This window comes from Hippocampus bargibanti, linkage group LG13 (assembly GCF_051943395.1).
Source record: "Hippocampus bargibanti isolate YZ-2025 linkage group LG13, ASM5194339v1, whole genome shotgun sequence".
NCBI classification, from domain to species: Eukaryota; Metazoa; Chordata; class Actinopteri; order Syngnathiformes; family Syngnathidae; genus Hippocampus; species Hippocampus bargibanti.
In genome coordinates, this window is record NC_142746.1 from 9,809,831 (window position 1) to 9,829,616 (window position 19,786).

At 40.0% G+C, this 19,786-nt stretch overlaps 1 protein-coding gene across 4 annotated transcripts in view; it reads left to right on the plus strand.

Annotated features, from left to right (window-relative positions):
- LOC148889273 (voltage-gated delayed rectifier potassium channel KCNH1-like) overlaps positions 1–19,786 on the plus strand; it is a 49,292-nt gene that overhangs the window by 6,557 nt on the left and 22,949 nt on the right. For 2 of the 4 annotated variants that reach the window (XM_089011456.1, XM_089011458.1), the window contains 7 exons: positions 682–805; positions 5,775–5,881; positions 6,059–6,187; positions 7,345–7,463; positions 9,024–9,416; positions 14,338–14,364; positions 19,267–19,424. In XM_089011456.1, coding sequence (XP_088867582.1) covers positions 682–805; positions 5,775–5,881; positions 6,059–6,187; positions 7,345–7,463; positions 9,024–9,416; positions 14,338–14,364; positions 19,267–19,424 — 1,057 coding nt within the window. The remainder of the gene's footprint in view (positions 1–681; positions 806–5,774; positions 5,882–6,058; positions 6,188–7,344; positions 7,464–9,023; positions 9,417–14,337; positions 14,365–19,266; positions 19,425–19,786) is intronic. The other 2 variants (XM_089011457.1, XM_089011459.1) reach the window with 1 other exon arrangement.

Sequence of the window (19,786 nt, forward strand, 5' to 3'; positions counted from 1 at the left end):
AATGGGGTTGATGACCTTCCTGTAACCATCTGAGGTGCTGTTGGGTCAATCAGAGACTCCCAAAAAAGAGTTTCAAATGCTTAAGTCCGATGGGAAGTGGAGGAAGATAGCTCAGAGTTAGCTAATAATGCCATTACCATTTACTCTGAGAGATGGTGAATGCAGTACCAACGATAATTATTATTTACTTGTATTTTTTACGAGTTCATTGGGTGAGCATTCAAAGAGAGCCACAATAGATTCAGTTTTCCCAATAAACAATCAGATTTCGTCAATAGCCATCTCTTGTTAAAAAGAGAAAGCTTCATACTTATTTTTTAGATTGTAAATGGTTTCTGTGTTTTCTGAAACAAATTAAAATGGAATCTGCCTTGGTGGAGGTAAAAACAGAAAATCACATTGAACTGTTTCTTTTTTGCCTTTTTATGTATATATATTTTTACCTTTTAAAAGGTTATTTATGTATTTATTTATTTAATGTATTTTTTATTTACTGCTTGTGTCATTTCAGTGTCTCCCCCTTTTAATTTCCTCCCACATTTTCTTTAGAATCTGATTAAAAGCAAAACTATCCAATATCCTCAAGTTTCTCTAAAGTGATGAAGGGATGCTGGCGTTAACCCCTGAAGCGTTTGCCTTCTTGTGCTTCCTGTGTTTTTGTCACCACCCGGGCTGCTGCAGACACCAACTTTGTTCTGGGCAACGCACAAATTGTGGACTGGCCCATCGTCTACAGCAACGACGGATTCTGCAAACTGTCGGGGTACCACAGGGCAGAGGTCATGCAGAAAAGCAGCACCTGCAGGTAAGCCGCAGCCATTGGTTTATCTACATATCAATCAATTTTATATCACATTTATATTTAACTCATTCACTGCCATTCCCAAATTTATTTGTGAATTGAAAATCATGACGTGGAGCGCCATTTCCGATTTTTTTCAGGTGAATGAGTTAAAAAAGATCAAAACGTTTCCACCAATTTCATTTACTTTGTTCTTGGAGGCTTTTGCTGACATTTTTTTGGCTTTGCTTTCTAATCGAAGTTTGCCGTGTGAAAATGTTAGTAATTCAGTTCACAATAACTAAGAACCCAGTTTGAGCTTTAAAAAATCAAAGGGAAAGTTTTTTTGAACAGCTGAATTTAATTCATTAGGTTTAATCAGAGTCACTGGAAATGATGGCAGGTTTTTGCTGCTTCCCATTGTAAGATGAATTTGAATATATATTGGAAGTTGTGTGTTAGATTCGATTCTTTTCATCAAGTGAATTGTCACTCTTGTCTCTCACAGGGATGTTTTTCACAGTCTGTAATATCATTTGTCATGAGCTGTTTTTTTTGTGGTCATCGTCAATGGAGTCATTTGTGCTGACAAGTTCTCTGCTGGCATCTCATCTGGTGGTGTTCATTTTATCCGAGGCTGATGCAGCAGATGGAGCAGCTGCCCCAATTAGACGGCGGTTTTTCAAATGAATAATAGATCCTGTTGTTGTTCAATCGACAAAGTGGAGGCCGTACATCATCATTTCTGTGCTTTACTTGGTTGGCGCTAGGTGCCATTTATGCACAACTATCAGGATTGGTTATTGGAACAAGTGGACAATCGGTTACCAGTGACAAGAAATAACTCAATACAAGCAGTGCTTTATAGTCGAATAGCATGCGTTTTGTCTGGGAATAAGTCAGAGCATTGATTCGATACCCTTGATATTTAACTCGACATCATATCAGGATTTGGAAGGTGGTGGTGGTGGTGGTGGTGGACCCCCAAAAAGCAGGCAGGAGGGAGGAGCAGGGTGTATTTGACAAATTGTATTAAATAAAGTCAGCAGGGACAAAATCTCAAACAACAAAGTCATCAGAACAGAAACGTCCAAAGTAGCAAATAAAACCAGGAGTAAAACCTGACAAAATGAAACAAACCTGACCGGGTGAAACATACAATGACCCGACCCTGAATGGTCATGCCGGAAGTCCACTTAACTGCCACTGATTAAAACGAACAGCTGCAGGCGGAGCCGACAGTGCCACCCGTTGGTTGCAAACCGGAATGTTACACATCCATGTACTAATACACTGTTCGTCCTGACTACCAAAATAATTCAGCGCACAACAAGAAGGACTATGCATCGCTATGAACAGTGTTCCACTGTTTGTTCCACATTTGGAAACTCATATACAGTTAAAATATTTCCTGGTGTCGGGTAGATTTCTTCCTAGTATGCCAAAGTTACTTTGCTCCTTTTGAGAAATGTCAGACAGCGGTGGAATAAATGGAGTCATTTGTTTACTGTGTTGAATTATCTTACGAGTGGGGACAAAAAGGGTTCCTTCAGCAGGGGTCTCAAGAATATTGAAGACACTCTCAGGCGACTTTCCATTCGTGCAGCTAAAAGAAAGGAGCCACTCAATTAATCGATTTTTAGTTGAAAAATAAAACATACCAAAGTGCAGCAATGAGACAAAAGCTGCTGATGAAAGATGCAGGGGGCTGAGTGAAAGTCCTTCCCTGAGGGACCGTGGATCGTTTTCCGTCTCCTTGTTGCGGGGTTACGGGAGCGGGGAATGTCGTAAGAGTGATCCAATCGAAATATTGCAAATGACAGCGCCTCTTAAGACTCGGCGTGGACGCGCCGCGTGTTGGCTGTTAGCGTTTAACGAGTGTGCCAGTAAGCAGTAAATTAATAGGATCATATCATGATGGCGCACCACTGCCAGATTTGCAAATGGTGTCAGATTTCTTGTGTTTTTGTCACAGCCAGCACGGCTGATTTGGACCCTCGGGGGGCTTCCGGCATAAGCTTCAGAACACTTGTCAGCACCAACACTGAACACACGCGTAGTGTGACTGTGAGTGTCAGTCTGTGCGTGTGCTCTGATTCTTTTTACGTTTATTTTTAGTCACAAGTCATTTTTAAAATTTATTATTTTATTGTGTGTGTGTGTGTGTGTGTGTGTGTGTGTGTGTGTGTGTGTGTGTAAAGGGGGGACCAGACCTAAAATCACCTCACTACCGATCATTTTTAGATAAGCCATTATTATATTATATTATATTATATTATATTATATTATATTATATTATATTATATTATATTATTGTCATGATGTGGTTGGCGACCTACGGGTCGCGCTGTCGGCCCCGCCTCCTGCCTCGCAGGTGCTGGGCGTTACAATTAGTGACACTTAAAAGGACTCCCGGCACGACCATTCGGTGTCGGGTCATTGTTGAATGCATTGTATGCTGTGCATGCGTTTATTTCATCTTGGCAGACTTTTACTCTTGGTCTTTATTTTGATACTTTGTATATTCTCTGTTTGAAAGATTTTGATATTTTAGATTCTGTTCCTGTTGACTCTCTGTTGACTCTCAAATACAACCTGCTCCTTCCTTCTGCCTGCTTTTTGGGATCCACATCTGCCATCACCACCTTGCAAAACGTGACAATTTTATGATATGCCATGCTATGCTATGCTATGCTAGGCTATGCTATGCTATGCTATGCTATGATATGATATGATATGATATGATATGACACAGCAATTTAAAGTGTGTGGGTTATGTCCTGAATCCACTCACTGGGTAGCTCTGGATTTTCAGCAGATTGGGTCACTCTGACCCAAGGTTGGGTTTATTATTATGACCCATCAGATAGGGTTGAAGATTACATTCCATCCATCCATCCATCCATCCATCCATCCATCCATCCATCCATCCATCCATCCATCCATCCATCCATCCATCCATCCATCCATCCATCCATCCATCCATCCATCCATCCATTTTCTAATCCACATTGCCTTCAAAAGGGTCGCGGGGTGAGTTGGAGCTTATCTCAGCCGTCTTTGGGTAGTAGGCGGGGACACCCTGAACTTAGTGGCAGCCCGTAAAGAGGCACACAAAGAGACAAACAACCATTCACAGTCACATTCACACCTAGGCACAATTTGGAGTGCTCACTCAGCCTGTCGTGCATATTTTTGGAATGTGGGAGGAAACCGGAGTACCCGGAGAAAACTCACAGGGACGGGACAACATGTAAATGCACTAAACACTCGAACAGCGGGCCACTGCACTCTCAAAACAACTGGGTCAAAAATAAAAATACTGATCTCTACTTGGTTCAATTTCTTCTTAACATGTTCCAAGCATTTGATGTCCAGTTGCGTGGATGGACGCTAGACGACGAGGCTATAAATCATTCACAGTGTGCAGCTACTTTTTGATGTATTGACAAGATGGCTCCCAACATAAAAAAAAACTAAAAAATGCACTCATTTCCAACATCTGACATCAGATCAAAGATCTGTGTCCCAAGTCTCTCAGGACAAATGCCGACATGTGACGAGCGAGTGGCTTTTTTCCCCCGTTGTCTTTCTTTGAAGAAAGTGGCATTCAGAAAGAGAAAGGATGTTTCTGAAAACATCAGGCACTTGTCTGAGAAGTTGGCCCGTGGCGTTGAAATGTAGCCTTGTTAATTAAATTGAGCTTCCGTTTGCATTTCAAAACAACCCCCCCTGACAATCCCCCACACGCGACATATTTAGAATGACGCTGATGGCGCAAAAGTGCGTGGCCGGTGACCTGTCCTCTGGATAATGTATTCATTACAACAAGTTAGAATATTCGCTTTTCGCACTCTGACAAAGACTGTCGTAAATGCTCATCTGCTTCTGTTCAATTTTTCACACAGCAATCAGGCTGAGTACCTGCGGGTCTACATTGATGAATAGCATGTCATTTAAGGCTTTTCTGGAGAGGAATTTAAGGAAGGAAAAACAAAGTCCTATAGACAGGATGTATCAAAATGTTAATTTTTACAAAAAATCTTCATTGCTTGTCACCGTCTGCTGAACAAAGAATGGCTTGAAGAAACAAAAGAAAGGGAAAATAATCTATTCTCTGTGAGCATTTTCTCTCAGTATCTGAAAACCCAACACTGGACAGTTTTTTTTCTAGATTTAAAATAACTTTTTTTCCCTCATGCTCTGAAAATTCTTTTTTTGGGGGTGTGCGGATCATTTACATATTGTTTTATTTTGTAATTATTTCTTCTGTCAAACTGGTTTATTTTTGGTTTTGAGACAACAAAACATATTTTTTCATATGAAAAAGGTATTATACACAATTAATCAATATTAATTACAATGGAACAGGAATTTTCCAAATTAGAAATAAATATGACATTTAAAGAACTCAGCCATTTTTGGATACTTTCTTTTTAGAAATGGAATAAAAAACTAATCTCCAAATATTTTCTATTTTCTCACCATCAGAAAAAATCAGCACGATCATTTTATTTCATTATTTTTTTCCAAATTTAAATTAGTGTTGAATTTAATTGGATGTAAAACAGAGACTTTTTATTTTACATTTTTAAATTTTAAAACAAGCCCTTCCCTATTGATTGCCTAAAACAAACTTATAATTACATTTCGCTCCCATTTTTCGTTGTTTTTTATATTTTTTTGAGATATAAAAAATATGGAGTTTTAGTTTACAGTATTTCTATTTCATAAAAATAATATTATATATATTTAGATATTTGTATTATAATATAAAATATTATTTGTGTGCAAATTTCCCCATTGTGGGACTATTTAGGGAAAACAAGCTTAAAAATGGAAATGTTTGGAGAGCATCGATTTAAAAACTATAAACATTTTTCAACAAGAAAATATAAAAAAAAATCTAAACAACCAACTAAAATGTTTGCACATTCAATAATGTCTACTCTTTAAATGTCAAAATTGTCTTTATTTGTATTTGTTTCTCCAGCTTCATGTATGGCGAGCTCACCGACAAAGACACGACGGAAAAAGTCCGTCTGACGTTTGAGAACTACGAGATGAACTCATTTGAAATCCTCATGTACAAAAAGAACAGTGAGTACACCACATTCCCCTCATCATGCAAATGTATTCCGGAATGTACACGGCTTACTTCAAAGGGGTCTCGGAACACTTCCTCGCCAGTCGATACCGAGTCGTCAATGTTTCTTTCCATCTGTGTCGTCAACGCTGAATCACTGTGACCAATTAAAATGATTTCTATGCTTATAGGGACTCCGGTGTGGTTCTTTGTCAAGATCGCGCCCATTCGAAATGAGCAGGAAAAGGTGGTTCTGTTTTTGTGCACTTTCAGTGACATCACTGCCTTCAAACAGCCCATCGAGGACGACTCATCCAAAGGTTGGTAACGTGAAGACAAACGAAGAACTGGGCTGAACTCACAGTTTAAAGCATACATGCTGTCACTTGTGTTTTGTGTTTCTTTTTTACTTGATACAAACAAAACTCAATTTAACGCACCTCACAAGGAGCAGTTTGGAAGTTAGTAAAAATTTTTTTTTTTCAAAAATTAAGCTTCAAGCCGTTTTCCACTTTGAGTTTGAAGCATTTTTCACACAAATCACAAAATAAAGAGACACAAACACATGCATTCGAAACAGCCATGTAATTTTGCCTTAAAAACCGGATCACATAACGCAAACTAATTTAAACAAATTTGACAGCCAAGCATGTACATCTTATTTATCCTCAGTGAAGAATTCTAATATGATTCCCCAGGTGGCCAAGCCACACACACACACACACAAAAACACACACGCACGCACGCGCACGCACACACACACAAGAGCAGCACAATATTCATTGAAATGAATCAATGAATATTGAATAATGAATATATATATATATATACACAGTATATATATATAGTCAATAAATCATATCAATGAATATCATAAGTATTATACAGCTTCCCCATATCGGCATTGTGGTCGACTGGTTAGCACGTCGACCTCACTGTGCACAGGTGCGGGAATCAATTCCGGCTCCATTTGGATGTTCTCCCTGTACCCGCACGTGTTTTCTCAAGGTATTCTGTTTTTTTCTTTGTTTTTTTGTTCTTTCTTTGGGTGAGTATTTCCACTGTTTTGCTGTCGAAAACGGGGCAACTACTGGTACAATATATCAACACTTTGAGAAAAAGGAAAAGAACATTTGATCACATGGGAGTGCCCAACAAAATATTGGAGAAGAGTTAAGACTTCCTCAATGGAGTCTACAACATTGTTTTTTTTCTTCTACCATCGCCCGCCCTCAGCCATGCACATTTTTTTAAAACACAAATCCACAGGGAAATGAGCATGAGAAAAGTGAGACGAATCCAAGTGATATGCATAGAATTCAATTGACCCAAGCAGGAAAGCAAGCTGACAAGACAATAGAGGACACCTGGGCTCAGACACAAAGGGGCTGATTGCTAGACATGACGACGAGGACTGATGAGAACAGACGGAAACCACACATGATATCCTAACGGCGTTCCATTTGGAATATTGCAGGCTGGGGTAAGTTTGCCCGACTGACCCGAGCTCTGACCAGCAGCAGAGGCGTCCTGCAGCAGCTGCAGCCCACCGTCCACAAAGGAGAGAACGTACACAAGCACTCTCGCCTGGCTGAGGTAAGCACCCCCCTTCCCTTCCTAGGACGCCTCTCCATCTATCTCCATGTGATTACCTCTCCCAAGGAAGGCGCCAGTCTTGTACCAGCATGTTTGCTTCCTTTTGAGATGCAGTGCTTAAAAAAATGTCAAAGTTTCATCATGAATTTATTTCACGCCGATTTCCTTCACATATAGTCGATGAATAATATTAAAACTCATAAAATAATGACATTGACATCATTACTGGTCATTTGATCATCGGCACCTGAAACAGATTTCTCCATTTAAAGGTTGGTCGCTAGGATGAAGGCTATGTTTAGCATAAGCGCTTTACTTGGGCTAGAGTTTAGATTGGATTGAATTAACCTTTATTAGTCAGGCAGTGGAGGAATTTACATTTCACAGTGAGAGGAAAGGAAGAGAAAAGGAAAGAAAGAAGTGGAAAAACAAAATACAGAACATGTGGGAAAGGCAGCAAGTCTCGCGGCGGCATCTTGAAGTCAAAAGAACAAAAAAACTAAATAACAAATAATATGACAACACAAAGACACACAGTCATTCTATTTTAAGCACTTTCAGCATTTTAAGCACGTTCTGCAACCTCTTTGTTATGTAATTTGTATTTTTTTTATGACAGACAGTGGTGGTATAGGTTGTTTAATTACCTGACATGTTTCGGCGTGTACTTCCGCTTTCATCAGTGTCACTGATCTTATTGTGACACGCCTTTATCAGCTGATGAAGTAGTTCTAGATGAAAGAAGAGAGGATCAAAGCGTCATTTTCACCAGTGGCTCAGGGACGTCCTGGTGGAATGCGCATCTTTAATCCAAGCTAAATATTGAAAGCAAACACGAAGCTGTCGCATCCATTGACGAAAATAGATTGTCTCACATCTCCTGTACCACGTAAATTCGCTTCAATTCCAAGCAGTGACAGTTCTGCATCGGCACTCTGCGCCTGACGCTCCTTTCTTCTCATCGTGGGCGCCTCAAGTCATACATCTGTCTAGCCACAGACTGTCCAACAGCACCGACCTTTCCGCTGAACAAAGCAAGGGTGAGAAAATGCTGCCCATTACAGGCAAAAAAAGCACAATGGCCCCAGAGCTGTCCAGCGATGACAGTCAAATGGTACCGACATTCCTCCTAATCAAAAGCAGTGCTGGCATATTCATGCTGCCGAAAAGGCGCAACCGCTCAGCAGTCTCCTCCTTGATGAATGTCGTGGCCAAAAATGCAGAAAAACAATCCGTATCCGTTCCGCACGACACACAATAATGCAAGGTGACAAAAGAAAACACAAAAACAAGACAAAAACAACAACAACAAAAGCAAGGCTCGTGAGAGCCCTTGATGACCGGATGCCATCTTAAACTTCTTTGCTGTCACTTCACATCTGGACTGCCATTGATTTGATCCTTTCAGGGACAGCAGTTACTGCAGTAGACAATGTATCATGTTATCAGGTTACAGGAGTGCACAAAAGGGTTAAAAGGCGTCACATGCTTAAATCCTCTGCAGTGTTTTGTTTCCTATGAGTCTATTTCCATGCTTACAGACATTGCGTTTGTGGACAGGTGCTACAACTGGGCTCTGACATTCTGCCCCAGTACAAGCAGGAGACCCCTAAGACGCCCCCGCACATCATCCTCCACTACTGCCTCTTCAAGACCACTTGGGACTGGGTCATCCTCATCCTCACCTTTTACACAGCCATCATGGTACCCTACAATGTGTCCTTCAAAACCAAGCAAAACAATGTGACGTGGCTGGTGGTGGACAGCATCGTAGACGTCATCTTCTTGGTGGATATTGTGCTCAACTTCCACACCACCTTCGTGGGGCCTGCCGGCGAGGTCATCTCGGACCCCAAACTCATCCGCATGAACTACCTGAAGACCTGGTTCGTCATAGACCTGCTCTCCTGCCTGCCCTACGATGTCATCAACGCCTTTGAGAATGTTGACGAGGTGAGCGTGCTGACTTTGGAACTATGTGTGATGGGAAAATGATTTCAAATGTCATCTATGCAATTTATTTGAGTACTAATCAAACACTGGTCATACTTTCAGTTTGATCTCAGGGTCCCGAGTAAGTTGTATCCTGATCAGTGCGCCAAATGTTGACAGTACAGAATTCAAAATAATAATAATAATAATATAATAATAATAATAATAATAATAATAATAATAATAATAATAATAATAATAATAATATAATAATAATAATATTGGCATTTGCCTTCTCAGAGCGGAATTTGAAAAACTGAAAGGGATAAGCAAGAAAATATTTCTTCAGTGGAGCAAGACATTGACAGTAGCCTGTCACTGATTTTGTTACCATGTCTGCAGATGTTTCTGTACAATGGGTGCTGTGGACTGTCCATGATGGGCAGATCATTATTGGCTATCCTCTTTTCTGACACAAATGCTGTGCTGTTTAAGTCTGTGCCGCAGACACAAGAGAAAATATGAGATGCTCTTTCCATTGAAAGGTTTCTTCAGCCGTCATCTGTACTTCTTTGAAGGTGTCGGACATTTCGCTCCTCACCAGAAAAGCTTCGTCAGCCAACTAAAGTTGTGCTGCTAACTCTGGCCCTATATATATCCCTAATGGACAGAGGTGGCAGTGCCAGACCTCTGCTCTGATCGATCCCTGCTCTAAGGTTGAGGGAACAGTAGACTACTCCCTGAATGTGATTACTGGGTCTGATTGCCCCATTGGTGATACCAGTGCCAATGGGGCGATCAGAGTCAGGCATAGAACGTTAGAGGTAATCAGACAGAACAAAAGACGTAATCAGATTGGCTTCAGGGAGCAGTCGACTGCTCCCCCAACCTTAGAGCACGAACCGATCAGTGCAGAGGTCTGGCACCACCTTTGTCCATTCGGGATATACAGTATATCGGGCCAGAGTTACCGGCACAACTTTAGTTCACTGACGAAGCTCTTCGGATGAGGAGTGAAATGTCCGACTTCTAAGAAATACAGATGACGGCTGATGAGACTTTTTAATCGATGGACCACTCCTATACGACCGAGAGCCGACACAGACGTATCAGATGTTCTACTAAAAATAGTATGACTGCTTATTGGATTGCTAATGCTAAGGGCTAGGGTTGTTTTGGGTTCAGGTTCCAGTTATGGCTTGGGTTGTTTTGCGTCACTTGATCCAAACTCGTACTGTACTCAAGATTTTCATGGTGGTGCCTTCATCCATCATCAATGCAGATGCTCATGCACGTTGAATACAGTCACATTCTTTCTCCACTTCTTTTTTTTTCACTTGTTTGTGAATGTCCACAAAGGTTTTTCTGGCAGTCTCACTTTCATTTTCACATAGAATTGGCACATTATAATCGGGGAAAAGGAGCATTTCCATTTTTCACAGGCCCTACATTAACACACTGCTGTGTCATTCGTGGCCTCCACAACCATTAAAATCTCACAGCGGCTGACGGAGGCCATGCATTGTGGGTAACAAAATATAGCAACCGTCTGATATTTTGAATCTCGTAATCATGTCTGCATTTGGTGTTCTGGTACCTGATTGCTTTATTGAACCACGTTAATGATACATAAATCTATTGCGCATTGACTTAACGATTATCATGAACGTCACTTCAAAACAAAATAATTCCAGCTATTAACAAGGTCCTACATTGAAACCAATTTGTCGTGATCCTTTGTTATGGAGGCAGAATCGTTGTCACAGCTCTTGTATGTAATATTTCTGGTTGACACATAATAACACGTACACACAGGCACACACGCCCACAGTGATTGAGTGGAGCTTGAGGGTTCTGCACTTTTCATTATATCAATGCTCCAACTATGTGTGTTTCCATGTGTGTGTATGTGTGTATAAAATGCAGTGTTCGCATTTAGTGTTGCTGTCGCTACTGTATATGTGGAGGCTCTCCGGTTTGGCGCGCGATGTTATCGGAAAGCCGTGAAGGGAGATCTGTTTTAGTGTGGATGTGTGTGTGAGAGAGAATGCGACTGCAACATTTACAGTGGTGGGTTTCGCGTTTCCGTGCTTCAGCATCGTAGATGCTGACGAGTTGAAGCGTTGGGAGAACATAAGCGGTCACTTGGCGGTCGTCGACGCTGAACTGGACAACTGAACTTGGTCGACAAGATCTAATTTTCGAGAAATGATTAATATATAACTCAAAAACTAACATTGAGATCCTGTATTGAAATTTAAAAACTCTGCAATGTGTTGTTGCACCAGACAAAAAAGACAATATATGAATATACAGTATTTGTCAAATAAAATTACGGAACGAAAACACTAAAATAGTGTGACAAAATTAAATTACAACTACTGATTTTTTTTAATATTAAAGAAAAATATATTGAATTAGACAAAATAATACACAGTCAAATTGACAAAAATATTATAATTACACAAACAAGGCAAACATTTTAAACAATAAACACTCTATATGGTTTGGAAAAAAGTACACAAGGCACACACATCTTTTAGAAAAATTACAAAAGGATGACACAGTGATTATAATCAATTAAAATCAGACAAATAGTACATGAACAATAAAAACCACCAGAATTAAAATACTGTATTTGAAAAAAGACAAAATGGAAAAGAAATCTTCAAAACTTGTGTAAAATATACCAACTTTATCGACAAAAAAATAAAAATAAAATACAAAAATTGATCAAATGTATAAAAATTACAAAATTTGAAAATAATTTCAGACATTCGTCAGAAACTCCAAAAAGATCAACTTAATTAACTCATTCTCTGCCATTCACACATTTATTTGGGAATTGAAAATATGAGGTAGAGCGCCATTCCCGAATTATTGTGCGTTTTGTTTTTTCTTGCTTGGGTGCCGATAAAGCGCTGGCCAGACTTCTGGCAATGTTTTTTCCCATCCACAAGGGGGCAGCATTTCCCCTTTTTTCATGGCAGTGCTTTGTTCCAGCTTCAACTGTTGTTAAAGCGCTATATAAACCAATACGTTGCATTGTATTTTGGACAGCCACCCTCATTTCAAGCTCATATAACTCCAGACCCATATAATTTGGGAATCAACTCTTTTTTTCTAATGAAAGAAGACAGTCTAAGGTTTCTTACGCTGGATTGAATGTTGATGTAGTCCTAAAACTCAATATTCTGTGGGTCCCGGAATTTGAGTGATAATGACAAAAACCCTGGCACTGTAGTGGACACATTTTTGCACATCGTCTGGCAGTCTTCTTTTGCTTTTGGGTTTTCCCTTCAGGGGTCGCCACTTATAAAAGGTCAGACATTAATTAAATAGAAAAATGCATTTGCTTTGCCCGGAGTATCGATGAAAAGGTTTCTTCAGGCGTCATCTGTATTTCTTTGAAGGTGTTGGACGTTTGGCTTCTTATCCAAGAAACTTGGTCAGCAATCTAAAGTCTTACTGGTAGTTTAGGCCCTATATATATATCCCTACTGTCCAGACATGGCGGTGCTGGACTCTGCTATGATAGGTCCCTGCTCTCAGGTTGGGGGGAGCAGGGGACTACTCCCTGCAGCTCCACTGATTGTTCCTATTGTTCGGACTGACTGGCCTGATTGCCCCACTTCCACCGGTATCACCTCATCAGTATTACTAATCCTATGTTGCCTAAGCAGGCTATTGTATGAACGATCCAAATGGAACCTCACCCCACCAAACCGATTTAATGAAGGATTTAGTTGTTTTATGAAAATCACTTCTTTTACTCCCCTTTCAAACCATCTATGTTCTTTTGCTAAGATGTCAACCTCATCGCCGTCAAATGAGTGGTTGCTAGCTTCATAGTCATCAGTATTACTAATCCTATGTTGCCTAAGCAGGCTATTGTATGAACGATCCAAATGGAACCTCACCCCACCAAACCGATTTAATGAAGGATTTAGTTGTTTTATGAAAATCACTTCTTTTACTCCCCTTTCAAACCATCTATGTTCTTTTGCTAAGATGTCAACCTCATCGTCGTCAAATGAGTGGTTGCTAGCTTTTAGGTGCATATGTACTGCCGATTGACAGTAGGGATATGTATAGGGCCTAAACTACCAGTAAGACTTTAGTTTGCTGACAAAGTTTCTTGGATAAGAAGCGAAACGTCTGACACCTTCAAAGAAGTACAGATGACGGCTGAAGAAACCTTTTCATCGATGGACCACTCCTGTACGAATGAGAGCTTGCACAGACGTTTTGCCCGTAATAATTCCCAATCAAAACTATACAAATCACACAGAAATCACCAATTGAAAATCCATTTTCTCAATTGCAAAGACTGAGAAGAAGAACCGCTCAGCTTTGTTTAAGCCATCCAAACGTGCAATATCATCATCATCAACGGTGGGAAAAGGTCCCCTTTTGAAGTTTGCAGCAATTTTTGGTGACCTGCCAAACATTGCACCGAATTTTCTGCCCGCTCACTATTGCAATTTCAGACACCCACGTTGATGAACTTCCTGTTTCCGAGGCAATCTCCGGTTAGCTTCTTCTTAATTTCCGAGCGGTCGTTCTGCACTACGCTCCCAATTTTCTCCCAAATTGCTCCGGACTTGGTCAGCGAGCTGACGTCCAGTCGGGGACCTTAATGAGCCGCCTGAATAACGGTGTTAACTTTCGAACAGAGAGGCGAGGCGGCCTTGATTAGCAATTTTGTTGTTCTTGGCCATGTCATTTGTTATTTTTTTATCATATTTATTTATTTATTTATTTATTTTAGAGTCATGTTTTTATTCATCACTAGATTGTGTATTCATTTTTCTTTGTCTTCTTTTTCACCCTCGTGTCCCTTTTTTTGTTCTTTGCATGCCCTCCCCCTCCTCTCACCGTCTCCTTCCTCCCCCCACTTTGCTCTTGGCCTCTTTGCATGCACGGGACGTGACGTGGGAAGAATTGGAACCGGCGAGCTGTCACTCAAGTAGGCTTCACTTTGATGAGAATATGATAATGAACAAGTTGGTGTTTTTCTTGATTTGCACACACACACACACACACACACACACACACACACACACACACACACACACACACACACACACACACACACACACACACACACACACACGTTGACCTTGCACGGTTAGTCACCAAAATGCGGCGCACCAGTCCTGAATTCCAATCACAGTTTTTCTGTAAATAAAAACTTTCAAAATAAAAAGCAAGTCACTCTATTTATATCATGATTTGTGGTCTTGACCTGTATTTAGCAAAGTTTAACTTGTCCATTTTCGAGAACATAAAAAAACATTTATCGGACTGAGACAGAAGGCACAATGTTTTGGAAAAAAAATGATGGCAGATAAATATTGCTTTCGAAATGTCTGAAATCTCAGTTAATGAAGATGTATATTTTCCAAACGGGGCAAAAAAGCCATGAATACAGACATCTGTATTTGGTGAAAAAAACTCATCCTTGTATACGAAATAAAAATCATATTTTTTGGTGAAATTTTATGACAGGATGAATTGTTTTGAAAACCGAATAACGATGAGGATACAGTTTTATTGCTTCCCAGTAAAGCAGTCATTGTGTGGCAAGATTAAAGTGGCAATATTTATTTGCAATTGGTGATAACAATTATCAATTTTTTCAGAAAAGCGGCCACATATTAGAAGAACACATTTTAACTGTTTTTTTTTTAAGTGAGTTCTAATCACAATTTCTGTAATTTTAAAAAAGAAAAGTCACATAAAACAAGTTTTTTAAAAATAGGAAATACAGTAAAGTCTCGTTATATCGATATCGGATATATCGATAGTCCCGGTTATATCGATACTATTTCTATGCACGCGCGAAGAAAATTACATGCAAACAGGGTCGGATATATCGATAGTCCCGGTTATATCGATATTTTTCCGACTCCCTTGAATATCGATATAACGAGACTTTACTGTACATTATTTTACAGGACAGTAAAGTCTCGTTATATCGATATTCTCGGGAGTCGAAAAAAATAGCGATATAACCGGACTATCGATATATTCAATCCTGCGCCGAACTGCATTAAAAGTGGGCAATAAATGGGGGACCTTTGATATGGCATGTAATTTTCTCCTTGAGTTCATGGATTGCATATCTAGCATGCTTTTGTACTGTAGCGAAGTGAATAATAAACTTATGCATTAAATAAAAACGTCATTTATTATTTTCATCACGCACTCTTGCAATAGTGACTCTGAGTAGACCACGAACCACGAACGCCAGCATGTACATACTGTATGAAAAAAAAAAGATTATTGCAAGCAATAAAGATATCTGAATACAACACAATGAAATACATGGATGGAAAACAAAAACTGCACCATTTACATTACTCACGTTGATAAAGTATTCTGCGGCACATCGAACTCTTTCGCAATGGAGGATTTGTTTCATGTAGGATTCTCCTCCACAGCCATTATTGCCTTGTGCTTCGTTCCGAGGTCACAATTCTTATGTTTCCCTATGGTTGAAATTGGTGTTGAACAACTTTATACTGTATAAGAAGACTACAGTATGTTTCAGATGCTATTGCAGCTCTGCTACATAGTGCAAGACACGAAAGCTGGTCACGTGACCAACGGTGTTACCGATACAGATTTCGCTAATGGTGGTACTGTTTTGAAATCCTTAAGCAAATATCGATTCAGCTTAAGCTTCTTTTGTATAGATATAAGCAGACCAAATTGGCTGGCGGAAGATGAAAAGGGCACCGTAGTAACCGGATTATCGTAATAACCAGGTATCGTACTAACCGGAACTAATTATACATAAAAGACTAGACATTTGCCAGGAAATGAAAATAGTATCGTAATAAGCAGTACTATCGATATAACCGATATGGATATAACGAGACTTTACTGCAGTTTGTAATTATTATCATGAATGTCTTTTTATTTATTTATTTTAATTTATTTATTTAAGCGACAAGTCTTAAAATCATTCGATGGAATTTATACTTGATCAAGATAAAAGTCTTAGTGTTGCTTTTTCGGGGGGAAACTTGTCAAAGTGATGTAAGTAAGTAACATTTTTGGGGAGGACTGATTAAAAAAGTGAAAAATTAAACCGCCTGAAGCCTACATAGGGTGCTTTGTACCAAAGACAAGATAAAAAAAAGACATGCAGAAATAAACAGATGTCTCATCCAGCAGCCCAGAGCTCATCAAGGTCCCTGCTGACAATGCCAAGGCTCCAAAACAAATAAGACACTTTTTCATTCTCAAATGGCTGCGTTGTATCCCACAGCAGCAGGACACTGAAGCTTGAAAGCAAACATTACATCAACTTCACACCGCAGCGTATTGACGACGAACCCAGCCATTAAACAAACGCCTAATCCAGCAATTTTTTAACGACCGCGCTTCATATCGACAAATGAGATTGCAAACCAACTCTTTTGCATACAGAACTATGCTAAATGTTGTCAAAGCGATCTTCGCTGTTCTATAAAGAAGTGACATCATGCTAAAATGAGTGTATGGATATGTCGAAAAGTGACAAGTTGAGTGAGGCAGAGTTGATGGAGCTCAAATGTGGATTCATTTTTTTCTTGATGTTTTGGGAAGATGGCCAGTTTGGGTTCTGCATCACAAACCGGCCATCTTTTTAGCTCACAAAGGCTCGTACTTGTGTGGGGAGCGACTGGGAGCTGCAATGCATCAAATGTAAGATTCAACACTGCAAGAATCAAGACAAGAGCACGGAAAATCCTACTAGACCCTCTGCACCCTGCCCACCACCTTTAGCAGCTACTCCCTTCAGGCAGGCGCTCCCGATCCATGCGCACCAAATCCAGCAGACATTTTAACAGCTTCTTCCCCCGTCTCCATTAACTCTCGAAACAGAAACCCAAATCTAACTGGTATAGTGCCTCTTTGCAATTTTGCACAACCTTGCGGAACAGCATCCCATTATAATCATGGTAGCTTCAGCTCACTTAAACCACTGTCTGCTTTACACATTGTCTCACAGTTGTTCCTGAGAGGTACCACTCACATTATGAATTTAGATTACATTACATTACATTCACCTTTATTAGTATCCTCCATACTTATTTGTCATGTCTTTGTTTATAATGATACTAGTGCAGCGTGACAAATTCCTTGTGTGTTCGACATAGTTGGCCAATAAAGATGATTCTAATTCTGGACTACAAACACCTAGGATGTTTTGGGCAGTTGACTGTACGTACAATTGTGCTTGCAAGAGGAGCACATTAAGCAAATTCCAGGCAGATTCAAACCCAGAACCTCTTGACTGTGATGCAGACATTATCGCCGCTGTTCACCATTCATTGAGATTATTTCCTTTGGGCAAAAAATCTTTTCCAAATCGGTTCCCTCATCTCGGATAATTGAATTTGTGCTCCTCCGAGTGATTTTTTTTTTTTCTTCTGAAAGGGCGATGCGTCTGTCAGACGCCACATAGATCGGATCAGGTGACGGCCAGCGCAGCAGTCGTACCGGCTGCACACCGCCAAGCATTAGCCCAATCAATACGCCTCTCACATTCACTCCCGCACACACACTCAGTCAAGTGTGGGCAACGAGTCTCTGAAGCAGCACAAAGATTGTGCGTGTCCAGTTGAATCACTGGTGGTGGGTGTTTGGATAAATTGCTGAGTCGACATTGCACTTGAGCTTTAAATTCTGTGCACGTTTTGTAATTGAATCACTTGCATAACACATACGCACGCTCATTGTGTACGTCCGACCGTGTGTGTGTGTGTATGTGCGTGTGCACATGGCCTTCTACCCATTCATGTTTGTGTTTATCTATTAACATGATGTGACGTGTATTACTGTGTAAGTGTCAGAGCCTGTCATTTAAAAAGAATGTGATATAATAATAATTTGTGGTCAGAGGAAGAGGATGAAATACAATATGGAACTCATGGGCTAAAAAAACATGTGTAAACCATCCTCCCAGTACTAAGCAATAGAGTATTATAATCTTTTTTTTCACACTTTCTTGTCGAAACGGCGTTGACAGTATCACCTTTGTTTAATTAGACTTCTGGGATTGGCCTTATTTCTCCAGATAGCAAACAAGCTATTAAACAGTTTCCCCCCAGCATTAGCTTTCACAGAAATAATGGATTTTTTTTTCTTTGAGTTGCGTGAACTTCACAGTAAGCAGCAGCTAGTGAGAAATCCTTCCCAAAAAAGGCCAATTGCTTGCATAAAGACTATTAGCATTCCCAGTTGAAGTTTAAATATAAAACGAAAAACTTTAGATTTGTATCTGTTCAGACTACATAACTTTGAAAGCTTGCTAGCTTGATGCAAAACTCTTCCTTTCAAAACTTTGCTGCTGCTGTGTTACTTCCGGGTGGAGTGAACACTGGCGCGAATAGCTGCCGCTGCTCACCCGCACATAAAAAGAAAAAAAAAAAAGTTCTTATCCCGTGACTGTAACATGTCCTGGAGAGGTTTGAAAGGTGCTTAGAAATAAAATGTATTATTATTATTATTATTATTATTTATTATTAAAACTCCATAAATGGGTAACGATTGTTAGCTTAGCTTAACATGATTTTACACTTTCTGCGTGTTTTTTTTTTTGCTACTTAAGTCATTTTGCCTCACTCCTTTGTTTTAATTCCACACTTATCTTTAAGTTTAGAGGTACAACAGTTTATGGTTAGCTTATTTGAGCATCCTTTTTCAGTGGGGTACGTTAGCTCCCGTTCGCTAAGCATCAAAACATCCCTGTAGACGGTTTCATTCTTTTAACATGCTAGCTCCAGTCAACATGTGTTAGGCAATCCTTTATTTGTGAGTGTACAGCATCTCAACTTGAACAAATATTTCCCTTTCCCTTTATCTGCCCCCGCAGGGCATCAGCAGCCTATTCAGCTCCTTGAAGGTGGTCAGGCTACTCCGATTAGGCCGAGTGGCCCGCAAACTGGACCACTACATCGAGTATGGTGCCGCCGTTCTGGTTCTGCTGGTGTGTGTGTTTGGCCTGGCTGCTCACTGGTTGGCCTGCATTTGGTACGTAAAGAAGTGTCTAATCTCTACACCCAATTATTGTAACAAGGCCACCCATTCAGCTAATTCCGTGCACATTTAGAGGCTGTCTCCACCCCCTACGTATAATTACTGTATGTGTACTAGATGTTGCGGTATTATAAGGAGTTTTTTTTTTCACGCAAATGTATACAGTCCCTGAAGTGTAGTAATTTCTAAGCGGGGTGTGCACGATCACTGTTGCCAAGGCATGTATTTTACACCAGAAAAATCGCACCATTAAACAAGAATGTCACAAAGATTATGTATACTGTACTGGTCAAATATATTTACACAGACACTGACAATGATAGATGAGGATTACTTTTAAGAGGAAAACAAATAAA